The sequence below is a fragment of the Sturnira hondurensis genome, unplaced genomic scaffold, assembly GCF_014824575.4.
Source record: "Sturnira hondurensis isolate 20B ecotype Veracruz unplaced genomic scaffold, ASM1482457v3 Scaffold0004136, whole genome shotgun sequence".
NCBI lineage: Eukaryota > Metazoa > Chordata > Mammalia > Chiroptera > Phyllostomidae > Sturnira > Sturnira hondurensis.
In genome coordinates this window covers 44,922,750-44,947,483 of record NW_028076767.1, presented here as the reverse complement: position 1 = coordinate 44,947,483, position 24,734 = coordinate 44,922,750, and the positions used below count along the sequence as shown (strand labels likewise).

The following is a 24,734-nucleotide window of genomic DNA, read 5'->3' as shown; positions in this document are numbered from 1 at the left end:
CTTTAAATTCATGTTTTTTTAGAGGTTTTGCTGATATATTAAACTTTACTTGTGGAATTATTGAATTTGAAATATGTAAATTCATGATATATACATTTGAGAAAAGTAGTTAATGAATTTTTTGTGTTATGCTAATAACATTGATTACTGGTAATAATCACTTCAGTCTAGAAAATCTAATAATTTGATTAGGGATCATTTTTGAGTAGCAAATGTTTTTTTTTTTAAGATTTTAAGTTAATGGAGTGAATATTGTTTTATGGGGGAAAGGTTAAAGTACTTAAGTATGCAAGTTAAGGTCTTTTGGGACTTTAGAAGTATTATTACATAAAAGCAATTGTTTCTACAAATTCATCTTAAAATATAGGATATTCTCATTCTCTCCCTCCAGAAAAGACAAAATACAACACAACAGCAAAAAACAAACAAGTAAAAAGACTACACAGTACTCTGTAGTCTAAGTTGAATCAACATATATTCTTCAATAGCTATTAAAGGATCATTAAGATTCCTCTAAGACTAGGAATCTTGACTTTTCTCCCCTAGTAAGACTAGGTCGGACTTTGAGCTTATTTTTTTATATCTTCCACAATTAGTCCAAATTACCATTATTTGGCTATATGATGAGTTATTACTAATGGGCAAGGAAAAATATTCTGTACTGTTAGTATTTTTAGATTGAAAAGTGTACTTTTTCAGGAGAAATGTAGCTGACTTTCATTGAACTTACCTACATTAATATTGAGAAATTTATTCTTGTATGTTGTGTTTTAATTTGGTTTTATTAGCACTTTGTAATTTGTGGATGCAGCTAGAGGTATAGGAAAATGACAGACAGTGGATGATTATTTGGGCTTGTTGTATTTCAATTGTAGTTTCGACCTAACTTGACAAGATTTGATATTCATTATGTCTGTGTTTTAGGCATCACTGTGTGGACCAGAACGTTGTCATGACAGTTGGTTTCCTGGCAGCAATTTAGTGTCCAACATGCGACACTTCATAAACTATGTTAGAGTGAGAGTTCCAGAGACTGCTCCTGAAGTGAAGAGAGAGTCACCTGCAAGTACCAGCTCTGATGGCTTGGGTTCTTTACAAGTAAGTGTAAAAGAGAGAAAGACAAAAAGGATAGGCTTTATGTTATGTTGGGATAGATATTGTTTTGATCATCCTGCGATATCCAAAACAAAAATAAATGTGAGTATAGATAACTATGAATTGTCTTTTATTTCCTCTGATAAATTTAAGCAACTTCTTCCTCACCTGTCTTTTTCCTTTAATCTGCCAGAGTTCACGACGGCCTAAAGTTCTTCAAAGAGAGGTAGATGTATATGATATTTGCATTAACTAGCAATATGGCTTTAACTGGAAATGTGGAAAAACATTGAAGCATTTGTATGCCTATATGTATGTTTAATTAATATGCTTAAATTAAAAAATGTTTCTTTGATGTGTGTGTGTTTTATATAGTGATTTAGGCATAATTGTAAAGAAAATTTATATTATTGAACTTAAAAAATAATACCGTGTATTTATTTAGTAGTGAATTTTTCTTGATAGTGTTAGAAGTATTTTAGACCAATTATAAGCAGTATATTTGGGTCTGTTTATATTTAGCATTGTTACTAACATGTTAAAAATAAATGTTTCCTAAGTCAAAATAAATTTAAGCTTTATTTGCTGGCAGCATGACCATTTATAATTTTTTTTTTTGCTTCAGTGGCAATTAATTAACTTTGGTAAAATAAACCCCCAAACCTTAAACTCCATATATTGTATATTTTGGACTTATTTTGAAATTAGCTTTCTTATTGCATGTAGCTTAATTAATTTTTAAAAAGCAGAAATGAAATATCTTGAAGTGACATGCCAAAGAACTAAACTTAAACACCTCTGATTCCTACAGTATATATTTTTTGTGAGTGGAGAACATTTAATCAGATCTTTCTCATAGTACAGTCTATTTGTAGGAGCTTTCTTTGCCTTTGACAATATGTTCTTCCTGTGAACGTCATAAAGAATTTTGATGAAAGTACTGGAATCTTTATAAGAGAGAGCTTTTGCCTCTTATGCTGGTTGAGAGTACTTAGAAAAACAGCTTGGTTGTTGAAAAATAGTGTATATTATAATTTACCTCATAAAAGCTCAACTAATATTGGAGCATTCTTTCTATTCTTGTTTTAAAAATTAATGAAATCCATTAGACTGATTTGTATCTTTTTTTAAAAATTTTATTTATTTATCTTTAGAGAGGAAGGGAAGGAGAGAAGGAGAGAACTATCAATGTATGGTTGCTTCTTGTGAGTCGCCTGCAGGGAACTGGCCTGCAACCCAGGCATGTGCCCTGACTAGGAATTGAACCGTGATTGTGTGGTTTGCAGGCCTGCGCTCAATCCACTGAGCTACACCAGCCAGGGATAAACTGATTTGTATCTTAATTAAAAGACTATTTCTAAGACAACTAATGCATTTTGACTGCTTTAGCAAAAAGGCTATATAGAAAATGAATCAAGAAAAATAGTTTAAAAAAATCTGTTTAAATAACAAATTATAGGGACATTCAAATATGAAACAGATCAATTTGATTTTTCATCTTTATATTTCATGTTAGTAACTTGAAATATAGTTATTTCAAGTTATATATGGTAGAATTTTCAAACTTTTGAAGTTTCTTAAAAAATGAAATTAACACTTCAGATTAACTTAGAAAAAATTAATTTATAATTTTAAAAATATTTTGGTACTTTTTCTTTTTATTTTTTTAAGATTTTGTTTTTATTTATTTTTTAGAAAGAGGAGGCAGGAGGGTGAAGGGGAGGAAGAGAAACATCAATGTGTGGTTGCCTCTCGAGACCCCCCCTACTGGGGACCTTTCCTGTAACCCAGGCATGTGCCCTAACTGGGAATTAAACAAGCGACCCTTTCATTCTCAGGCTGACTGACACTCAGTCTGCTGAGCCACACCAGCTAAGGCTTGTTTTTTAAATTATTTTTTATTATTCAGTTACAGTTGCCCCAACTTTTTCCCCATTGCTCTCCCCACCTCACACTACCCTGCTTCCACAGTCAATCCCCATCCCATTGTCCATGCCCATGAGTCCTCTATTCATGTTCCTTAACTTGCCCTTTAACTGGAAAATATAGTAATCTTCTAAAAGTTAGTATAGTATTCATGATGAATGTTGGTAGAACATCTTTTCTTCCTTTAAACAGATGAGGAACTTAGTTTATGATTCCTCTTTAATATGACTATTAGATCAGGGGTGCCAAACTTATTTTCACTGGGGGCCACATCAGCCTTGCAGTTGCCTTTAAAAGGCAGAATGTAATTTTGGAACTGTATAAATATAACTACACAGTTACATTTATGCTGAACAGTTAAGTGAGAGGTTTGTGCTGCTGCCAGGTAGAAACAAGGTGCCGGCCGGATGAAACAGTGGAGAGGGCCCAACTCAGCCTGCAGGCTTTGTGTTTGCCACCTCTGCTATCCATTGCTACTTAAGCTTTGTCTATTTTCTCTGGTGGGTAGGCCCAGAAGGTTGTAAAAGAGGTGTTATTTTTAATAATCTTCTTTCTCTTTATTGTTTTCAGATTGAGTGGGATTAAGTATATTTGAGAAAGAGGTGAAGAGTCAGATATTCTTAAGGAGAAAATCTATTGAACATTCCCTTTGGGAAGAGTAGTACTAATATGTTTTTAAACTTGACAAGAAATAACTTCTCTTGATTTCTTTCTTTCTTTCTTTCTCTTTTCTTAATGGTAGAATTCTGGTACAGCTCAAGTTTTTAGCTTGGTAGCAGAGCGTAGGAAGAAGTTCCAGGAGATCATCAATCGCAGTAGCAGTGAAGCAGCAAATCAAGTGGTTCGTCCCAAAACTTCAAGTAAATGGTCTGCTCCTGGTTCAGCTCCACAGTTAACTACAGCCATTTTGGAAATCAAAGAAAGCATATTGTCTTTGCTCATTAAACTTCACCACAAACTCTCAGGAAAACAAAACTCCTACTATCCTCCTTGGTTTGATGACATAGAAATTTTAATCCAACCAGAAGTTCCTAAATACAGTCATGGAGATGGTATAACTGCAGTAGAAAGAATTCTACTAAAAGCTGCATTGCAAAGCAGAATGAACAAACGCATCATTGAAGAGATTTGTAGAAAAGTGACCCCTCCTGTACCACCCAAAAAAATCACCGCAGCAGAGAAAAAAACACTGGACAAAGAAGAAAGGTAATTTTTCATTTTTAATGGTTTAAGCATAAGTGGTACAGTTCAACATTTGATATAACTTCCTTTATTGGCCATCCAGGACTAATATCTTGGATGTTTAGCAGCTATAATCACAGCTGATTGGTTTGTAAGATATTGTCAATGGAACCAAGTGCAGTTGGTGCTTGTGTGTGTAGTATGCTTTAGTTGGAGGTGAGAAGATCTAAGTTTCTGAACACAACATTAAATTACTGCCTTAAACTTGTAGGCCCCTGTGGGAAAATTGGTACTTCCGTTAGTACTGTGGGGATCTAATAATTCACCTACTGTTTTAAAAAACTTTTATCAATTCAACTTAATTTTTTCTTACCAAGAAATGCATATTTAGAATTAGTATTAAATACAGGTGTTTAGAATATTCTTAGTTAACAATTTTTTAAAAGCTAGTATGTATTAATGGAAAACACCATATAGAAATGGGCATTTAGGGGCTCGCTTGGCTGGTTGTCGGCTTGGGTCTCACTTGTGTATTGAACACATAATCATGATGGAAGGATAAGCAGACAGTGCTGTTCACGAGAGGCTGAAGGGAATGGAGGTTGTCCTCCATTCTTTTCTGTTTCTCCCCTTGGAAGTGAAAAGGAGGGTCAGAAATTACTCAGGCTGATGGTGATCAATCTCTACAGGCTGCTTCTTAATGATCCAGGTGTCGGACTCAGGGGGTGGTGGGGTCGTCAGGCATCCCCAGTAGGTCCAGTAATCTGGGCAGGGGGACATCAGGTAGGCAGGTCAGAATGACCCAAATTCCACCAGGGCGTCCTTATGCTTAATTGATGGCAATGTATCCACCAATTTCTGTAGCTCTTTATGATGTTTTGCTAACTTTAAAAATACATTTATCATAGCCAAAACATTTTCTTCCAGTGCTACATCCTCAAAGTTTTCAAATTTGACAGCATTCCAATGCACCAGGTGCAACTCTGCCAGGTAACATTTGCTGTCCATGGTATGGTTGGCGCCCCAGGTATCGATGGCTCCCCAGTGAAAATGGAATTCTTCAATTGGTAGTTGTGTTCCAGGGGTCCTCCCTTGATCTCTGATTTATCTGTAGAATCTTCAAGTTCCACGAGAAAAGAATATCCATTATTCCAGATGTGTAGACAGGTGGTTGGGTCATAAGAGTTGGTGAGTGGTGTTAAGCAAGATCATAGACACTGTCCCTCCACCAGATGTTGATGGGTGACTGGCACTCGCCTCCCAGGACCAGGTTCCAGTCCATGCTCTCCCAGAGTGGGTGCAAGGCTCAGTTCCAGGTTTTGTGGATGCAGGTGTAGAGGCTGCAAGGCCTCACTGGTGTGGACCCCGGAATCTGGAGTTTTCTCCACAGTGATTTGCATGGAGAGGCTTGAAGAATGACTCTCAGGCTACTTATCACCACTGTCTTTGGCTTGAGATCTTGGTCAGATTGCAAAAAACTTGCAGGAACTGAGCGTTTTCCCAAAAGCACCAATCTTCCAATTCAACTTTAAATGAGAACAGAAAACTTAAAAAAATATTTTAAATATATCTCAAAATAAAAATCTAATTGTTTTAGTTCTTTTGGTCCTTCCCAATCTTTCCAATGTATGATCACTAATTTTACTTTTTATTTTTTCTTATAATTTTTTATTGTTATTCAAATATAGTTATCTCCATTTTCCTCCCAGGATGCTCCCCACTACTGCACCCATCCCCACCTCCCACCCTCCAACTACCCCCTTTGGCTTTGTCCATGTGTCCTTTATACATGGTCTTTGACAGTCCTCCTATTTCCCCCCTCCCCTGGCCCCTCTGGTTCCTGTCAGTTTGTTCTTTATTTCAATGTCTTGGGTTATATTTTGCTTCCTTGTTTGTTTTGTTGATTAGGTTCCACTGATAGGTGAGATCATACAGTATTTGTCTTTTACGCCCTGGCTTATTTCACTTAGCATAATGCCCTCCAGATCCATCCATGCTGTCACAAAGGGTAGGAGTTCTTTCTTTCTTTCTGCTGGGTATATATACCATTGTGTAAATGTACCATAGATTTTTGATTCACTTGTTTACTGATGGGCACTTAGGTTGCTTCCAGCACTTGGCTATTGTCAATTTTGCTGCTGTGAACATTGGGGTGCATAGGTTCTTTTGAATTGGTGGTTCAGGATTTGTAGGGCATAATCCCAGCAGTGGAATTGCTGGGTGAAAAGGCAATTCCATTTTCAGTTTTTTGAGGAAATTCCATATTATTTTCCACAGTGGCATGGAAAATACCACAGTGGCACTGTACCAGTCTGCATTCCCACCAGCAGTGCACTAGGGTTCCCTTTTCTCCACAACCTCACCAGCACTTGGTGTTTATTGATTTATGATGGCCATTCTAACTGGTGAGAAGCGGTATCTCATTGTGGTTTCAATTTGCATCTCTCTGATGGTTAGTGATACTGAGCATCCTTAGCTATGTCTCCAGGCCCTCTTTATGTCCGCCTTGGAGAAGTGTCTGGTTAGGTCCTTTGCCCAATTTTAAATTGAGGTGTTTGTCTTCCTGGAGTGGAGTCATGTGAATTCTTTATATATTTTGGAGAACAAACCCTTGTCCGAGGTATCATTTGCAAATATATTTTCCCATATGGTTGGTATCCTTTTCATTTTCCTGCTGTTTCTTTAGCCATGCAAAAGCTTTTTTTATTTTGATGATGCCCATTTGTTTATTCGTCCCTTTATGTTCCTTGCTGTTGGGGTTCCTGCTTTTGGAACTTTAGATTACTTTTAATTTGTTGTTAAATCATGGTATTTATAAATTTAAAACAATCTTTCTTGGATGATATTCCTTTTTATCAAGATAAGGGAAGATAGGCTCCAGCTTAGTGGTAAAACTGATATGCTCAGTTTTGTACATTACTGAGTTTAAGCGGGATATCCAGGTGAAGATGTCTAGTTAAATACATTTGAAACTTAGGGGAGAATTCTGAATTATAGCTGCACATTTGGCACATAGGTAGTAATTAAAGCCCCGTATATACAAGAGTGTGTATAGTAAGGAGATGAGAACACTTGATATAGGACTCAAGGAAAAATCATTAAAGGGAATGACTGAAGAAGGAGTACCTATAAAAGTGACCGAAAAGAGTGGAGTAGGAGGAAAATTTCAGAGTGGCATTAGAGTAGGCATGAGGGAGTTCAGAAAGGAAGAAACTTACCAAGATTCTTAAATGCTGCAAAAGTTCAGATCAGATTAGATTGGCTGTCCTGTTTAATCTCATAGTCAGGAGGCTGTCTTTGGGATCTGTATCAGGAGCAGTTTTAGTCACAAATGTAGTTGTGTTTTATTGCTAATGTGATTTTGTTACAGATAATTTGTGTTACAAGTATACACAAAAGGCTCTAGTATATTAAGAATTTAGGAGAGTTCTTATTTCTTATAGTACTTTATAATAGGAATTGTTATAAATAACATAATTTAGTTGACAGTTCCTTAATTTTGATATAGTAACTTTCTAGAATTTAATAGATCTGATAAAATCAAAAGGTAAAAATAATTAAATTTTAACTTTTGTTAACCTTTTTTAAATTGGTGATCTTTTGGTTATAGAATAATTTTTTTAAAGGAACAAACATTCAGTGAGTTAAATTTATTTTATTTGGTTAAAGGCATTTTGTAATTATTACTCATAGCAGATATGATACTGGAAGACATAGTTCAGATGCTATTTTTACAAAAGCTCTAATGCTATTATAATAAATAATGTTCTAAAAAATTTTAAAGCTTTCTTTGTAATAGGCTTTGTTTCCTTTGAGTAGTGATGGCATTGACAAAGTCTTGAAACTAATTCTGCAGCAGACAGCTAAGGATTAAGATGAATCTATTTGAATCTCACTTTATTTCCCACATTGTCTTTTCTTAATTTATGTTGAATTTGGGATTAAGTTTCATAATAAAGGCAGAATAGTTCATAAACCTTAATGATGATCCGTTCCCAAGTACCTCGCCTATAGACAAACTTGGCATCACTTTTCTAATAGATAAACTCAATAGAAAACAAGATACAAATAGGAAACCTTAGATGGTTGTAACATTATGCAACCTCTGGGATAATGGAAAATTCTTGAGTTGTACTGAATCTGCCAGAACTTTTTTATGGCTTTATTCATATCTATGCCCAATTTTAGAAAGGAATAACCTGGATTAAGAACAAAATCATGATGGAAAAATAACAATGACACTTCTTTTCTGGAAACTATAGAAAGCTAATATAGATGTGCATTTTTTTAGCAGCTTAAAGCAACACTCATTTATTTATTTACTATTTATGTATGTTCAAGTTTAGACATAGTGTGACTGGGTTCTCTCTCTGCTCAGTCTCACGAGGTGGCGGCCACTGTTGCTGAGCTTACCGTCTTCCAGGCTCATGTGGAAGTGCATTTTAGTACTAGTGTCAAACAGTTACATTTGAGGTTTTCTTATGTTTGATATATGGGTTTGTTGTTTGAAATATTCCCTTGTGGATATATTCTGAATATAAATGTACATGTACATGTTTAAAGGTGAGCTGTGAAGTGTCATAACTGAGTGCTTTAATCAAAGAAACATGCTCAAACTCACAAATTTACAAGGCAAAGAAACAGGAGACCAAACACATGTCCTGTCAAGTGTGTCATTGCTCTCTGCGTTTTTGGAGGTCTCATGGGACGCTTTGAGCATCCACAGAGTATTGCTGTTTTTCTCCATTTCTTCTGTGGGGACAAATTTTTCTCTTCTGAGGATGGATTTGATTTTTAAGACCTTTTCACTTTAAAGAAAATTTGAACTTATAGAAATATTTCAAGGATAGTACAAATAACTTTTTGGACCATTTCAGAGTAAATTGCTTTACACTGAAATACTTTATAGTGTATTTCCTAGAAATAAGGGCACTTTCTTATATAATCACAATACAGCTTTCCAAATAAGGAAATTAACATTTTATTTGAGTATGATAAAATTCTTAAATCCCAAGTTTTGACAGTTGTTCCAATAATGATTATTATAGCATTTAAAAAGATCCACTCCAGAATTACTCATTGCATTTGGTTGTTATCTCTCTGATCTCCTTAAATATGGAATATTTTCCTCAATCTTTATTTTCTTGACCTTGGCACTTTTAAAGATTACAGGGAGGTAACACTGTCGAATGGTCCTCAATTTGGGCGTATCTACTGTCCTCTTATGTTTTGATTAAGGTTATGCATCCCTAGCAGGAATATCAAGGAAGTGTTGTTTTCTGTTAAGTGTATCTCATCAGGTGTCATGTGATTTTAGTTTGTTTCACTGTCAAGTTACCAATTTTTCCCACTTTGTCATTAATACATAATTTGTGGTGAGATACTTTGAGATGCTGCAATAATGTGTTCCTCATCAACTTTGAATTTATTCATTCATTTATTTATATCAGTCTGGATTTATGGATTCCCATTTTGTTTTATGGGGTTCAGTCTCATGCTCGTTACTCATTTTGATTACTCAAATTGATTACTCAAATTGGTCTAGATTTGACCAGTGGCAGTCCCTTTAAGCTGGTTTGGATTTCTACATCATTCTTTGAACATTTTCTTATTTTCAGGCATAAGAATCACCCATTTCTCCACCCATTCCTGGTTATTGTAGTAGAGAATGGTATTAGAAAACACAATTCATGCCTGATTCTGATGGGGTATAGCCATTCTCAGATTCTCTTAGTGGACGGAAGTAGGGAGGGTTGCATGTGTTGTGTGTGTGGAGACAGAGAGGAGGTGGGGAGGGTGTAGATGAAGAGAGTGTGGAGGGAGGTATTGAAAACCTCGAGTTCACCCTAGTAATTCCAATTTTAATTCAATACTGTGAGAGTAATTTTTGTATTCTCTCTATATTTGTTACTTTCCCACAGTGAGATACTTGGTACCTATAATCCTCAATATATATTACTGTTTTGATGAATTTCCCTTTATGTAACCGGTTTCTTGTAATCTTACCATACAAGGATGCCCTCCTGTTGCCAGGCGTTGGGCTTTGACACCTGTGCCAGGCCACTGTGCCGCTGTCCATGTTCAGGAGGGAAGGAAGGGCAGGAATGGATTTAACTTTTTTGGAATAGTACGTTTGATTAGTAAGGTGAATGATTGGCCTGGATAATATATTTTAGCTCAAAAACAATGTAAAACATGGGTTGTAGTTATAAAATAATCAAGTGAATTTTCTTAAATGTGTTGTAACTTAGAGTAAATGTTAGAAAAAGGAGTGTTAAAAATCTTTTGAATATTATTGGCATAAATATGTAACTCCTCACAGTAAGGTGGACCACAGTGCTTGGCTTTATGGGTATTTGTGATTATCTCCGTGAATTAGATGAGAGCAGATGTATGAATACTCTAAAAATTACCATTAGCATTCATTTTTTCTAAACTCTCCGTTCTATGTACTCAAATCATTTCCGCTGAATAGAAGAATTCTTTTAGGTTTACCATAGAAGTGACTTCATAGAATCTCAGTTTAATGAAATGCTTTGACTTTTGTAATGTATATATAATAAATAGTCATTTAAAAAACCTGTAATAGTATACTCTATTCATTATGTTTTTAGTGTCTTTTGTGTCATGGGCTATGATAAATCCCATTTGAGTTTTGTTTAAGTAAAAAGTTTGTCTCTTGCAATGAGTTAATATTTAACTCATCTTTTAATCCTTTTTCTTTTTCTTCTCCCTCTCCCTTTCCTCTTGTTTTAAATTACTCTTTGAACCTTTTCGTGCTGTGGGTAAATTTTTATGGTCATTAATATTGTTAGTCTTCCCAAATCTAGGGAAGCCCATCTCCTTATTTTATTAGTTTACTTTTATTTTTTAATTCTTATGTATAGTCCTGTTGTACTTTTTTTTACCAGCCTCAAGTTAAAATATTCTTTGGAAGTACATAGGGATTAGTAATAAATAGAATATAGTGACTTATTATTTTAAAATATATTTTATTGAATATGCTATTACAGTTGTCCCATATTTATCTCCCCTTTATTCCCCTCTGTCCTGCAGCCCCCCTCCCACCAGCATTAATCCAAAGGAATATTCATGCTAAGATTTGGAATATAGTTTAATTCTTTATATTATATTTGAGACTATTTCATATTCTTTTACTTCAAACAAAATAAACTGAACTTGGAGCATTTCCTAGTAGAAACTGGGAAACTTCCTGGCTTCTGTTCATTCTCTATTAGGAGAGATCTGTTGTGAAGTTGAGAGTAAATCTGACTACTCTTATCTTTTAGATTCTACTATATCTAAGCATCATAGCTTCTTCTAGTAATCAGTTTGCTCTTATTTGTTCCTGGGGTTAAAATTTCAGTTCCTTGCTAAAAAGACCTTTCTAGTTCATGCTACCAATTGATATATGCGTAGGAAGTTGTGGTGTTGGTAATCCAAATTTTCTACTTGATTTACTCTTTCACATTTTAAACTAAATTTTGGATTTTATTTTTAACTTTAAGTCAGTGATTTTCAAACTATTTTTAAAAATATCCTCACTCAAGGGCATGTTTCTACTGATTTGAGAGATAGAGAGAGAAAGAGAGAGAGACAAAGAGAGAAACGTCAATGTGAGAAACATTGATTGGTTGCCTCCCATACATACTCCAACTGCACCCCAACTGGCCATTGAACCATTTTAATGCAGTGGAATCCTGCCCTGGCCAGGTGGGTCAGTTGGTTGGAGTGCTGTCCCATACACCAACTGTTTTTGGGTCTGTCCCTGGTTAGGGCACATACCTAGGCTGTGGGTTATATCTCTGGTTGGGGCACAAATGGGAGGCAACCAATTGATGTTCCTCACAGTGATGTTTCTCTCCCTCCCTCTCTCTGTCTCTCTCTGTCTCTCTCTCCTCCACCCATCTCTCCCCATCTTTCTCTCCCTCTTTCTTCCTCTCTCTCAAATCAGTAAACATATCCTCAGGAGAGGATTAAAAAAAGCAGTGCAACCCTCCTAAGGACAAGCTTCATGAAATTTAATATATAGTTCATATTGTTCTCAACTGTGTTCCAAGGCCATTTCATACGTTATGTACTCCTGAGAGATAACAGATAAGTCTTTAGCATGGTTGGTACTTATCACTTTATTTCTGTTTAATCTAGGCGACAAAAGGCTAGAGAGAGGCAGCAAAAATTGCTTGCAGAATTTGCTTCACGACAGAAAAGCTTCATGGAAACAGCAATGGATGTTGGTAAGTAAAAATTTATTAATTTAGAACTCTCATAACTGTAGTTATTATCAGGGATTATTTAGTTTAATCTTCCACCAGTTTTAAACATTACAGACAGATGATTTCTGGTTTGTATTTATATAATGAAGTCCTGGGAGATCAGATCTTTATTATAGGTCATCCATTTCTGTTGTTGAGTAGCTGCAGTTAGAAAGTGCTTCCTGATGGTAGCAATGAGTGTCTGCTCACTGTTTTTGTCTGTTCAGTTCTCCTGTAGATTTGTGAGGTCCAACAATGTGCATTTACTTATTCTGTTGTGTGTGTGCACACGCACACATGGAGTTGTCCTAAGATCCTTAAAACAGCTTTCAAACACATGTGGTGCCTCCTCCTTCTGCCACCCTTCAGTATTACTTAAAATCGGACACACTTCTCACTTCGTTTGGATTAGCATTAGCATGTGTACGATGAGAAGCAGTGCCATTTTCCCCATGATAGTAGGTTGATTTGAGTAATCTTTTACAAACATTGGAGAAATAGATTAAATATCAGTTAATCTTAGTCTTCCTTTCTGACTGCTATATTTTGCCGTGTTTAATGCACACCCTTTTGCCCAAATTTTTTAGAAAAGATTTTATGTATTTATTTTTAGAGAGAGGGGAAGGAGAAAGAGAGGGGGAGAAACATCAATGTGTGGTTGCTTCTCATGTGCTTCCCACTGGGTACCTGGCCCATCACCCAGGCATGTGCCCTGACTGGGAATCAAACCAACAACTCTTTGGTTCACAGCCCATGCTCAGTCCATTGAGTTATACCAGCCAGGGCCTCTGCCCAAATTTTTGAGGGAAAAATAAGGATGCACATAATCCGTGGGTAGTATCTGAAATACCTTGTATCTATTCTTGTGTTTTGTAATTATTTGTTACATAAAATTTCTTGTACCATAATATAGTCAAAAATAAATGCTAAAACTCCTTTATAATACAAAAACAAGTATCCAAATATAAATAAATAAATAATTGAATGAAAAATTAAAACGAAAGATTTTTTCCCTAAAAGTTTGGGCCAAAAATGTGGGTATGCATTACATATGGCAAAATAAGGTACTTCTTGCATGCCAGTGATGTTTTTAGACAAAAATTCTGGAAGAAAATAAAGTTAGGCATTTAGTTGAAATATATACATGTATTATGTTCACTCAAACATGCAGATACATTCTCATGCACTTTTTTGCACATAAGCACACATAACCAATGTCCAGAAGAGGTGTGGAGAAAGGGTCAGTCCAGACTTCGCATAGTGTCTTCTAAACATCAACAGTGGAGAGTATGTGTTTAAGACATAACTTTGTTGTTAAGAATACTTAAATTCTCTTTTTTGGATTAACTTAGCATCAGTTGATGTCTTATATGAAAGATGAGAATTCAGTTCATTGACACTACTTTCCCTTTCTCCACCTCTTCTGCTTTTACTTCTCCTTTCCAAGTATTTATAATTATATATTTTTTACATACTAAATATCATTATATCTATAATGAGTTTCTTCATATCCCTTTATATGAAATGAACTAATAAGCATTCTTCTTTTATTTTTGCTTTCTTCGTCCATCTTCCACATTTTATCAGTTACTTGTTTGCTTTTAAATTGTTAAGGTTGCTAACATTTTGTTTTGTACTTGCAATAAAGTCTTTCATCCAAAGGTTGACTCTGAATGTTGAAAACAATTAGTGTGACTTTTTGAGTGTTGTTCAGTACAGGGCTAACTAAGTAGTGTGCTAGGATGTATTTACTTCTTTTGAGTCCAATGTGGCTGGACCACTATAAGGGGATTGTATTTAGTATATAGCCTCTTTTCTTACAGTCTGTCCCAACTGGCAAAATCATACCACCCTTTACTCATTTCTGTTTGGGCCATTGCTTTGTTACATTGTCTTTTGTTTTTCCTGAAGTTTCCAACTGCCCTTTTTTCTTAACTAATGTATTTTTTATGATATATCTATTATTCTGCTCACTCAATGTTACCGTCTTTTGCATGTTACTCTGTTCCAGTCTGGTCCATTTGATTTATCGGCACAGTGGTTTGCTGTGGAGTTTTCCTCTTATGGGGTTGATCTGGTGTTTCCTTCATCTTATACCATCTCTTTTTTTGTCTTGTTTTATTGGAGTGCAGCTTCAAGTTTATTACTAATAATGTTTATGTGGAGGCTAATCTTCTGATTCTTTATATTTCTGGATGGGGCCTTAGTTTGCTCTCATGCTGATTCATTCATTTGGATACAGTTAGAATTCTGTGTTGATACATATTTTCTCTTACAGCTGTTAAGGCAATACTCACTTGTCTTTGACCATTCACTTGATGAGAAGTCTAGTGGTAGTTTGATTTTTATTTTTTGTAGGTGAGCATTTTTCTTCTTTTCTGTGACACTTTCACAATTGTCTGATTCTTAGAGATCTGAAATTTTGTGATTTGTATCTGGGTAGTTCTTATTTCATTCTCCTTAGTACTTAATGGGCCTTTCAGACTGAAGATTTATATCTTTGAAGCTCTGAGAAAAACTTTTCTGAGATTTCCTTGATAACTAATATAGTCATCCTCCAGGGTGACCCTCGATGACCCATGCCTCCTGGTGTTTATGCCCTGGGCACTCTGCTTCCATGTGCACTGGGGTCGGTGTATGTGACCCCTGTGATAACGGGGACAGTGGGAGGAGCAAGAGCAGCAGTAGCAGTGGGTACAGAAAAGCTAGAAGAATAGTTTTATAAATTCCCATATGCCAGTGTAGCATTTTTAGTAGCATTTTTCTTTATTCTTGCACTTCCTTGTTTTCTCTCTCTAGAAGTAAGTTACAGACATCATATTACTTTATTCCTAAAAGTTACAGCATGCATGTCCTAGGATTGAGAATGTTCTCCTACTCAACCGTAATATATTATATGTAAGAAAATTACTTTTTTTCTATAAAGAAAATAACTTCAAACTATTAACCATGATATTATGTTAAACAATGAAATTATTTGAATTAAGTTAAAACAATAAGATTTATTTATATATCATTTTGTCCTTCACTACATCCTGCTAAGGGTATAGAGAGTCAAAGTTCTGTGTTCTGAAGTCACTGGAGAGCGGTCCTGTTTTTGGGAGGTAATGTAATCAGTTTTACGTGCAGTTTGGTTTATTTGTTTGCAACTTTAGGAACTAAGGAATATTAATAATAATTTTAGAAATTGTTGTTATCTGCTGCTTCCCAGTCCCAAGTGAGATAAAATGAAATAGTTTTCTGAGGAATTGATTAAGAAAAGCACCTAGAGGAGGTTAGGTAGTGTTCTCTGGAATAGAAGAGTAGCCACCTCATTTCCTGAGCAGATTGGAGGGAAGGAAGAGAGAGTGGATGGAGATAGAGGTAAGTTTCACTGGGGTTAAGGGAAGTGGGAAGCTTAGGTGATCACTTGGTTGCTTTAGTTTTCAGGGTTAAGTAAATTGTGAATTCTGCTGAGTGAAAAGAATGCAACTGGAGTTTTGGAATAGTCGCTGAGGAGAGTGGGAAATACTGCTCACCAAGGCTAAGTGTAAAGATTGATAGACAATGCTTAGGGACCAGCTATATTCAAGATCATAAATTTGAATTGTTATTAGCTTGCAAGTTATTGACTCCCTCTTCTAAATCTTACTACTTTTTGAAAGGTATGGCCTTTTTTTGGCAGTAGCCAGGGCACAGGAAGAACAATTGAGGGATCAGGCAGACATGCTTGCTAGCAAACAAAGGCAATTCACAGAAGCCATCAGGATAATGGCCCCAGCCCCGGTTCTTGCATGCTGCAGTGGCGACAGGTGAGGTAACAAAGGTTCACCAGTACTTGGTTTATTTAGGTTATTCATGGCCATGCCAGTGGGATGCTGGACCATTCAGATTTATCTGTTCCTTTTCTTTATAACTCAATTCCTTTTCATGGAGATCTGTTTGACCCGAAACCCCTTCTGAGGCTCTGTTTTCATCCATGGCCCAAGATGAAAATTGCAGTCACATCTCTCTCACCTCCAGTGACTATTTGCTTCACTTGCACTGGATAGTGTGTATTTTAATGTTGTTAACACATGAAGCTGGGCCTATACCTGAAGTACTGCCAGGCAGTAGTACAGATACAGTTTAATCTCAGTTCCATCCTCTGCTTCATTTGTCAGATTTCTTATCTTCTCGCCTTATTTCCTATCAGTGCTGCAGGAATGTAAACATTCTGTGGTTGCTGCTTTCTGATTTTGCCTTTATCTTTGTTTGAGGGATGTTCTCCTATTAGTCTAATAACACAACATGCAGAGTATTTCAAATTTATAACACACAGTACTTTTCAAATCCTCTAGTTAAATAATTTTATTAGTTAAAAATGTAAGAACAAAAGCTTTTCTCTCTGAATGCAACAGATTTCTGCTGTGTGACAGCATTCTTAACCAGTTTGTTGTTCGCTGCCTTTCTGAGGTTACAAAGTTTTCCATACAGGGAGACTCGCCTCTGTATTTCCTTCATATTTTTTCTCTGGACCACTAATCCCTGTTATTTATTTTGACTAGCTATCAAGGTGTAGGAGTCAAGATGTTAAATTATAACCTTGATCCATTAAAGTTAATCAGATAAAGATGACTGAAATGCAGTAGAATTGAGTGTCAAGTGAGAGTTAAAATCCTTAATTTAAAGAATTTATTTTGGAAATTATTTTCTGATATTAGACATACTGTATCTTTTGGACTATAAGACGCACCCCCCCCAATTTGGGGGAAATGGAGGTGCGTCTTATAGTCCGAATGTAGCTTACCTGGCTCACTGTGGGGAAGAGGCGGTGGCCTATGTTATTTATGTTATTAAATATTTTACCACATTTTTTGCTTAAAAAATTTTTTTTCTATTTTCTGCCTCTAAATCCTAGGTGCATCTTATGGTCCGGTGCGTCTTACAGTCTGAAAAATTTGGTACTTTGTTTTAATTTTAGAAAAATACAGTACAGAAAAGATAAGGAAGGGACAAACTTTATCCCTAATCTTACCATCAAAAAATGTACTGTATTACTGATGATACTGTATAGTAACAATTTTGTATCATGCCTCTTTATTCAATATCGTAGCATAAAAATACCCCATGGTATTATTATTAAAACTCCTAGCAACTGTAATTTTTAAAAGCTGTACCTCATTAGAGATAGCATGGGGTAATGGTTATGAGCATGGATGGACTCCGGAGCTTGTGGCCTAGGTTCATATCTCAGCTACTCCATTGTCTGCAGTGATTCACTTAACTTCTCTTTGCATTGGTTTCTGCACAGTTAAAAAGGATTATTGTCCAGCAGGTCCTCAGAGAACATCCTTTCATTCAAGGTCATTATATAGGAACTTAACTCTTGTTTATATCAATTGGCCTATGGTAAAATCCTTATGTGTCATTTCATTTAAAGTCACATATTCTATTAAGGACAATAAATGAGGACCTACCTTACAAAACAAACAAGCAAAATATAACCAAAGACACTGTAATAGAGAACAGGCTGATAGTGACCAGAGGGGAGAGGGGAGGGAATTTCAGGGGAAAAGGGGAAGGATTTGCAGGAACAAGTATAAAGGACACAGGGACAAAAACTAGGGGAGGGGTGGAAATGGGAGGGAGGGGGGAGGACTGGAGGGGGTAGGCTGGGGTAGGAGTAAAAGACAGAAAACTGTACTTGAACAACAATTAAAATGAAATTAAATTAAAAGGTAAATAAATGAGGACCTACTGTACTGCCTACCTCATAGGGTTGTTGTGAAGACTGACTGTACTAGTACATTTAAAGCAGAACAGAGTGCTTGGCACATAATAAGTTTATGGCTATTACTATTATTTTTATTCTGTAATTTACTTTTTTACAGATTTATTATTTAGAGAGATAATAAATAGGTTTATTATCTAAAATAAGGGAGGGAGATAGAGAAGGAGAGAGGCATTATTTTGGGAGGATAATGATGATAGATATTTTTGTATCTTAGCTGTCTATCCAGCACTATGCTAAGGACATTCTATCAATTTATTTTTCTTGATACACCCATGAAATAGATGACATTATTTCAGATACAGATGCCTAAACTTATATTCAGTAATGGGTCAGAGGTTACACAGTAGTAAATAGTGGAGTCTGGGCTATTGATCAGTACACTTTACCTGCTCTTTGTACTTTATTCATATTTGAAAAATACTGAGCAGCCCTGGCTGGTGTAGCTCAGTGGATTGAGCGCGGACCTGCAAACCACACGATTGCGGTTCGATTCCCAGTCAGGGCACATGCCTGGGTTGCAGGCCAGTTCCCAGCAGGGGACGCACAAGAGGCAACCATACATTGATATTTCTATCCCTCTCTCCTTCCCTTCCCCTCTAAAGACAAATAAAATCTTAAAAAAAAAAATACTAAGCAGAGTTGAGCTTCCCTTCAGGCCAAGTTGGTAGCCTGGGGATAGAAAGGAACAGATATGAGAATAGTTGCACAGTGAGAATTAAGAGACCGGATGATTGATTGATTGATTGATTGATTCAGGCGGAAGAGGGCACAGGGGAGGAAAAAAAATGGGACAAGTGTAATAGCATAGTCAATAAAATATAGTTTAAAAGATCCTTGATGTTATACTATTAGTTTACACTGATTACTGGATCAGCTCCGCCCAAATCATGTGAATTGAAAGTGAGTGGTTAGGGGGTGATTCTCCTAAAGAAAAATTGAGGCCAGCTGTTAGCAGAAGGGGCAATAGATAGTAGGTCGATAGAAATAGCATCTGCCCACAGTACCCATCCTTTAAGATTTCATTCGAAAAGTGGCATAGTCCAAGCAACAGCTGACATTGATCAGGAAATCATTATTGTTAGTTTTGGAGAGAGCTGCTTATTTTGTTATTTGAGGTTTATCCTTTTATTTTTTAACAGTGTACAATATACTATGTATCTGCTACCATTTATGTAAGAAGGGCAGTGGGCATATAAATACAAAAATATATGTTTACGTTTGTAAAAATATAGCCCTGGCTGGTGTGGCTCAGTGGATTGAGTGCCATCCTGCAAACTACAAGGTTGTTGGTTCGGTTCCCAGTCAGGGCACATGCCTGGGTTGCAGGCCACATTCCCAGTTGGGGGTCTGCAAGAGGCAATCAGCCAATGTATCTCTCACACATGGATGTTTCTCTCCCTCTTTTTCTCTTTCCCTTCCCCTCTTTTTAAAAATAAATAAATAGAATGTTTAAATATATAAAAATATAGGGATATAAAAGGTTTACCTCTTCTTAGGTAAATAATAATATACTATGGACACCTTTTCTACCTTGTTTTTTTTCACTTAACATTTTAGCCTGGCAAGTCTACCATGTGGTGTATAGATATTCTTTATTCCTTTTTTTAGCTGTATAGTATTCCATTTTGTAGATTTTTTTTTCCATAGTTTATTGAAGTGGATTCTTATTATTGGACAGTTAGTTTCTTTTCACTCTTTTGCTATGCAGATCATACTAATGCATGTACTAGGAAAATCCTTGTGCATGTATTTCTTTGTATTTTGATAATATAGCTATAAGATAGATTTTTAGAAGTGAAATTGCTAGGTCAAAGGTAAATGCACATGTAATTTTGCTGGATATTGCCAAATGTTTTTGTAGAGGTTGTAATGTTTTGTATTCCTATCAATAGTATGTCACAGTATTAATTACATCTTTGTCATTAGAATATGTTGTCAAACTTTAATGTTTTTGCTAATCTAATAAGTGAAAGAAATGGTATCATGGTCTACTTTTACTTAGCATTGCTATTATTATAAAAAAAGATGATTTTTACATCTTGAACTACTTCTTGTTTCATGACACATTTTTTGCTGCTTTAGGAAAGTTCTGGGTATTTAGCCTCCTTTTTATGTTTTTAAATTTTCTTGGAATCAGGCAAAGTTGTGGACCTTGCCATCATTCAGGCATCACCAATCTATCTGTGGCCTTGGGATGCACATGGTACATAAGTAGTCCCATGTAGCTATGGCTATTGGTTCTATGTTGTAAAAGATGTAGTTTAAATTATTATAGTTTTGATTGCTGTGTAAACTTGTGAAGTTCTTATTCTCTCAGCTAAATAGAAACTACATGTATTGCTTTTCACCGAAATTAGAATGCAGATCTCATGGATAGAATACTTTTTACATTGATTGCTCTGAATATGAATTTGTTCAATTTTGAGGGGTAGTCTATGTCTGTCATTTTAAGTCAGTGACTGTGATGTGCATTTAAAAAATACAGCCCATAAGTAAAAGGTATATTTTGGCTATTGTTTTAGGTGTGGTTGTTAATAACTGTTTGCTGCCCTTTCACTGTTCATATTTTTTATCTTCTTTTTCTTAGATAAGTTCCTTTAACATTTCATATAATAAGGGGTTGGTGATGATGAACTCCTTGAATTTGACCTTATCTGAGAAGCACTTTATCTGCCCTTCCATTCTAAATGAAAGCTTTGCCGGATAGAGCAATCTTGGCTGTAGGTCTTTGGATTTCATGACTTGGAATACTTCTTTCCAGCCCCTTCTTGCCTGTAAGGTCACTTTTGAGAAATCCGCTGACAGTCTGATGGGAACTCCTTTGTAGGTGACTGTCCCCTTATCTCTTGCTGCTTCTAGGATTCTCTCCTTCATTTTAATTTTGGCTAATGTAATTATGATGTGCCTTGGTGTGTTCCTCCTTGGGTCCACCTTCTTTGGGACTCTCTGAGCTTCCTGGACTTCCTGGAAGTCTGTTGCCTTTGCCAGATTGGGAAAGGTCTCCTTTATTATTTGTCCAAAAAGTTTTCCACTTATTGCTCTTCCTCTTCCTTTTCTGGTAGCCCTATAATTTGGATGTTGGAACATTTAAAGATGTCCTGGAGGTTCCTAAGCCTCTCCTCATTTTTTTGAATTCTTGTTTCTTCTTTTCTGTTTGGTCATTTTTTTCTTCCTTTTGGTCCACTCCCTTGATTTGAGTCCCAGTTTCCTTTCCATCACTATTGGTTTCCTGTGCATTTCCCTTTCTTTCAATTAGTTTAGCCTTCATTTGTTCCTCTAATTTGTGACTAAAATCAAGCAGTTCTGTGAGCATCCCCATCACCAGTATTTCGAACTGTGCATCTGATAGGCTGGCTATCTCTTGGTTGCTTAGAAGTATTGGCTCTGGGTCTTTGAGCTGTTCTTCTTCTTGAGCCATAATGTTTTGGTTTGTTCCTACCTGTTATGTATGAAGGGCAGAGCTTTAGGTGTTCACCAGGGCGGGGCGACCCAGTTGCTGGGTTGTGACGCTGTATGTGGGGTTGGAGTCAGAGAGGGGCAATGGCGCTTGTTCCACACTCTCAGATGTTGGTCCCCTTTGCTGCTTCCCAGAAGCAAATTGGGCCCTTGTGGTGCTGGTTCCCAGATGTGTGGGCTTGTGCACCCTTCAGGACCCTGTGCATCTCTCCAATGAACTCTCTGTGAGCCTGGAAGCCTCTCCCAGCACCTAGACCCCCAAAAGTTTTTCCAAACGGTGGTTTTAGGCTTTAATTCCTGGTGCTGGGGCCGTGGTTTGTGTGGTCTGTCTCACTGCTCATTTTTTTGCCTCGTTTATCTGCACGTGAACGTGTGACCATGGTCAGCCAGCCGCCTTGTGCCCTCACTAGGTCTGCCCATTGCCACCCCACACCTGTGATCTGCCAACCACCATCTGTGTGCCTGGGTCAGTCTGGCCACTTTTTTCTGTGTGACCCTGCTCTGCCACCCGCTGACTCTGCCCCTCTTACTGGTCTGGCTGAATGGTTTGTTGTCGGACTTCGGTACAGTTCAATTTTCTCTTTTGGTTGTGTTTTTGTTACTAAAACTTTGTTGTCTTTAAACTTGGTTGTGTGAGGAGGCACAGTGTTTCCACCTACAGGTCCATCTTGGCCAGAAGTCATGTTTGTTTTTTTATAAATAAAATTATGTTTTACATAATGAGCAGTTTGCTTTTCCTTTTTACATATTGTTAATGTCCCTGCAAATAGTGTACACAGATTTTTTTCCTCCATATTTTGTTATGCACATATGTACATGCACATGCATGCAGTGTTACATACATGGGATTAACAAATGCTTTTGGTTTGTGTTATTTTCTTCTGTGACTCATGACTACAATTTTGTGTACTCTTGTGCTTTTCTCTATATTCATACACTCATATACAAATGTACTACAATTTTTTGTTTTTATGAAGTTCTCCCTCCTTCCCTTTCCTTCCTTCCTTCCTTCCTTCCTGCCTTCCTGCCTTCCTGCCTTCCTTCTTTCTGGTCATTGTTTGCTTTACCAAATGAGGTGACCCTTCCGTGCTCTCTACCTTAGTCATATCTCCAAGTCTTCTCCAGTAGTTCTGATTGAGTGATTATCAGCTTTGGCAGCACTCAATCGTCGTCGTCCCCTTAGAGTATTATCTGTGCCCAGGCTCCACTGTAGACTAGTGAAAGAAGAATATCTGGGAATACGGCTCAGGCAAAAGAATCTTTTGGAAGCTCCCAGCTGATTCTACTGTGTGGCCAAAGTTGAGAACCACTGCGGTAATTCAGTGTTTCTTTATTTGCGGAAAGTGGGGGAAAGTTCCTAATAGTCCAAAAGGAAGTAATTTGCTCAGCCATGTCTCTATTATTGGATATTTGCTTTATTTTCAGGCTGTTCATTGCTTTTTATTCTGCTATAACTAGCAGTACTTAAGTAAACAGCCAATCTAAGTTTCTGAAATTGGTGTATCACTACATACACGATGGCGCAAAAGTAGGTTTACAGTTGTGAGTATGTGGAAACTTATTCTTGTATTATTATTTATTATTGCATTATTTTCCATACGAACCACTGTAAACCTACTTTTGCCCCACTCTGTATACCTACTCTTTCATAGTTACTTGATGAAGATAAGTATTTCTATAGTTTAAATGCCTATTAATATATTTAAAAGATCAATTTACAGGGATATAACTCTAATATTAACTCAGATTTTTTTCCCATGTGTTGCCAGTTAAAAGTACAAAGAGTCCTTCATAAAATTTTCTGGTTTAAGAATTTGACATTTTCCTACAAAGCTAAATAGTCAAGTTAAATGATATGATCCAGTCATTATGCTTTTTTGTGTTTATCCTACTAATGTAAAAATTTGTGTCCAGACCCTGGCTGGTGTGGCTCAGTGGACTGAGTTCTGGCCTGTGAACTAAAGGGTCACCCACCGACTTGATTCCTAGTCAGGGCACATCCCTGGGTTGCGGGCCAGGTTCCCAGTTAGGGGTTCCATATGTGATGTTCCACATATTGATGTTTCTCTCCCTCTCTTTCTTCCTCCCTTTCTCTAAAAATAAACAAATAAAATCTTAAAAAATAAATTAAAAATATTCACTCTTTAAAAAAATGTATGTTCACACAAAAATCTACACAATTGATTATAGAAGCTTTATTCATAATTGCTCAAAACTGGAAGTAGCCAAGATACCTACCCTTCAGTAGCTGAATAAACAAACTGTGGTACATTCATGCAATGGAATACTGTTCAGCAATAAAAAGGAATGAACTATCAAATCATGCAAGATGTGGATGAATCTTCAATACATATTGCTTGGTGAAAGTAGGCAGTTTGAAAAGGCCACATACTTTATGTTTCCAGTTGTGTGACACTTTGGAACATGCAAAACTATAGAGACAGTAAGCAAATCATTGGTTGCCAGGGTTGAAAGTGGTGAGAAGCTAAATAGGTAAAGCACAGAGGATTTTTTTTTAGAGCAGTGAAATTATTCTGAATGATGCTATAAAGTTGGATACATAACCCAATATATTTGTCAAAACCCACAGAACTTCACAACAGAGTGAATCTTAATGTATGCAAATTTTAAAAGTCATTTAGGAGGTTGGAGGTCCCAGGATGGAACACAGAATGTGAGAAGAGAATCTAACTCTATTTTAAATGTACTAGAATGATAGAATCAATCATAAGTTACCAATAACATATTTTAACATATTATGTAATATATAGAAGCAGTGGTTTTCCTTTTTTAAGAAGAAATAAACCATGATCTTTTTATTTTTTTCAAGAAAATTAAAGATGGACATTACTATCTAATTATTAAAGTCAGGATTCAAATGAAATATTACTGGTCATCAAAAGAGGTCCTCTGTTTTATGTTTATCTCTTTTGCACTGTCAGGCTTTACATTTTAAAACTTTAGAAAATGAGACTTAGCAGCTTCTTTAGTACTGCACTTTAGTATTAGGATTTCCTTGAAATTTTCAAGTTGATTATACTACAATATTAAAAAAAAGGAACATT

The 24,734-nt window shown here is 36.3% G+C and overlaps 1 protein-coding gene and 1 pseudogene across 6 annotated transcripts in view; one reads left to right on the top strand and one right to left on the bottom strand.

Annotated features, from left to right (window-relative positions):
- Positions 1-24,734, top strand: part of UBR3 (ubiquitin protein ligase E3 component n-recognin 3) — a 207,497-nt gene that overhangs the window by 101,398 nt on the left and 81,365 nt on the right. For 3 of the 6 annotated variants that reach the window (XM_037044489.1, XM_037044488.1, XM_037044490.1), the window contains exons 22-25: positions 925-1,098; positions 1,289-1,321; positions 3,764-4,227; positions 12,352-12,440. In XM_037044489.1, coding sequence (XP_036900384.1) covers positions 925-1,098; positions 1,289-1,321; positions 3,764-4,227; positions 12,352-12,440 — 760 coding nt within the window. The remainder of the gene's footprint in view (positions 1-924; positions 1,099-1,288; positions 1,322-3,763; positions 4,228-12,351; positions 12,441-24,734) is intronic. The other 3 variants (XM_037044493.1, XM_037044492.1, XM_037044491.1) reach the window with 1 other exon arrangement.
- On the bottom strand, positions 4,819-10,282 carry LOC118985835 (carbonic anhydrase 5B, mitochondrial-like; annotated as a pseudogene).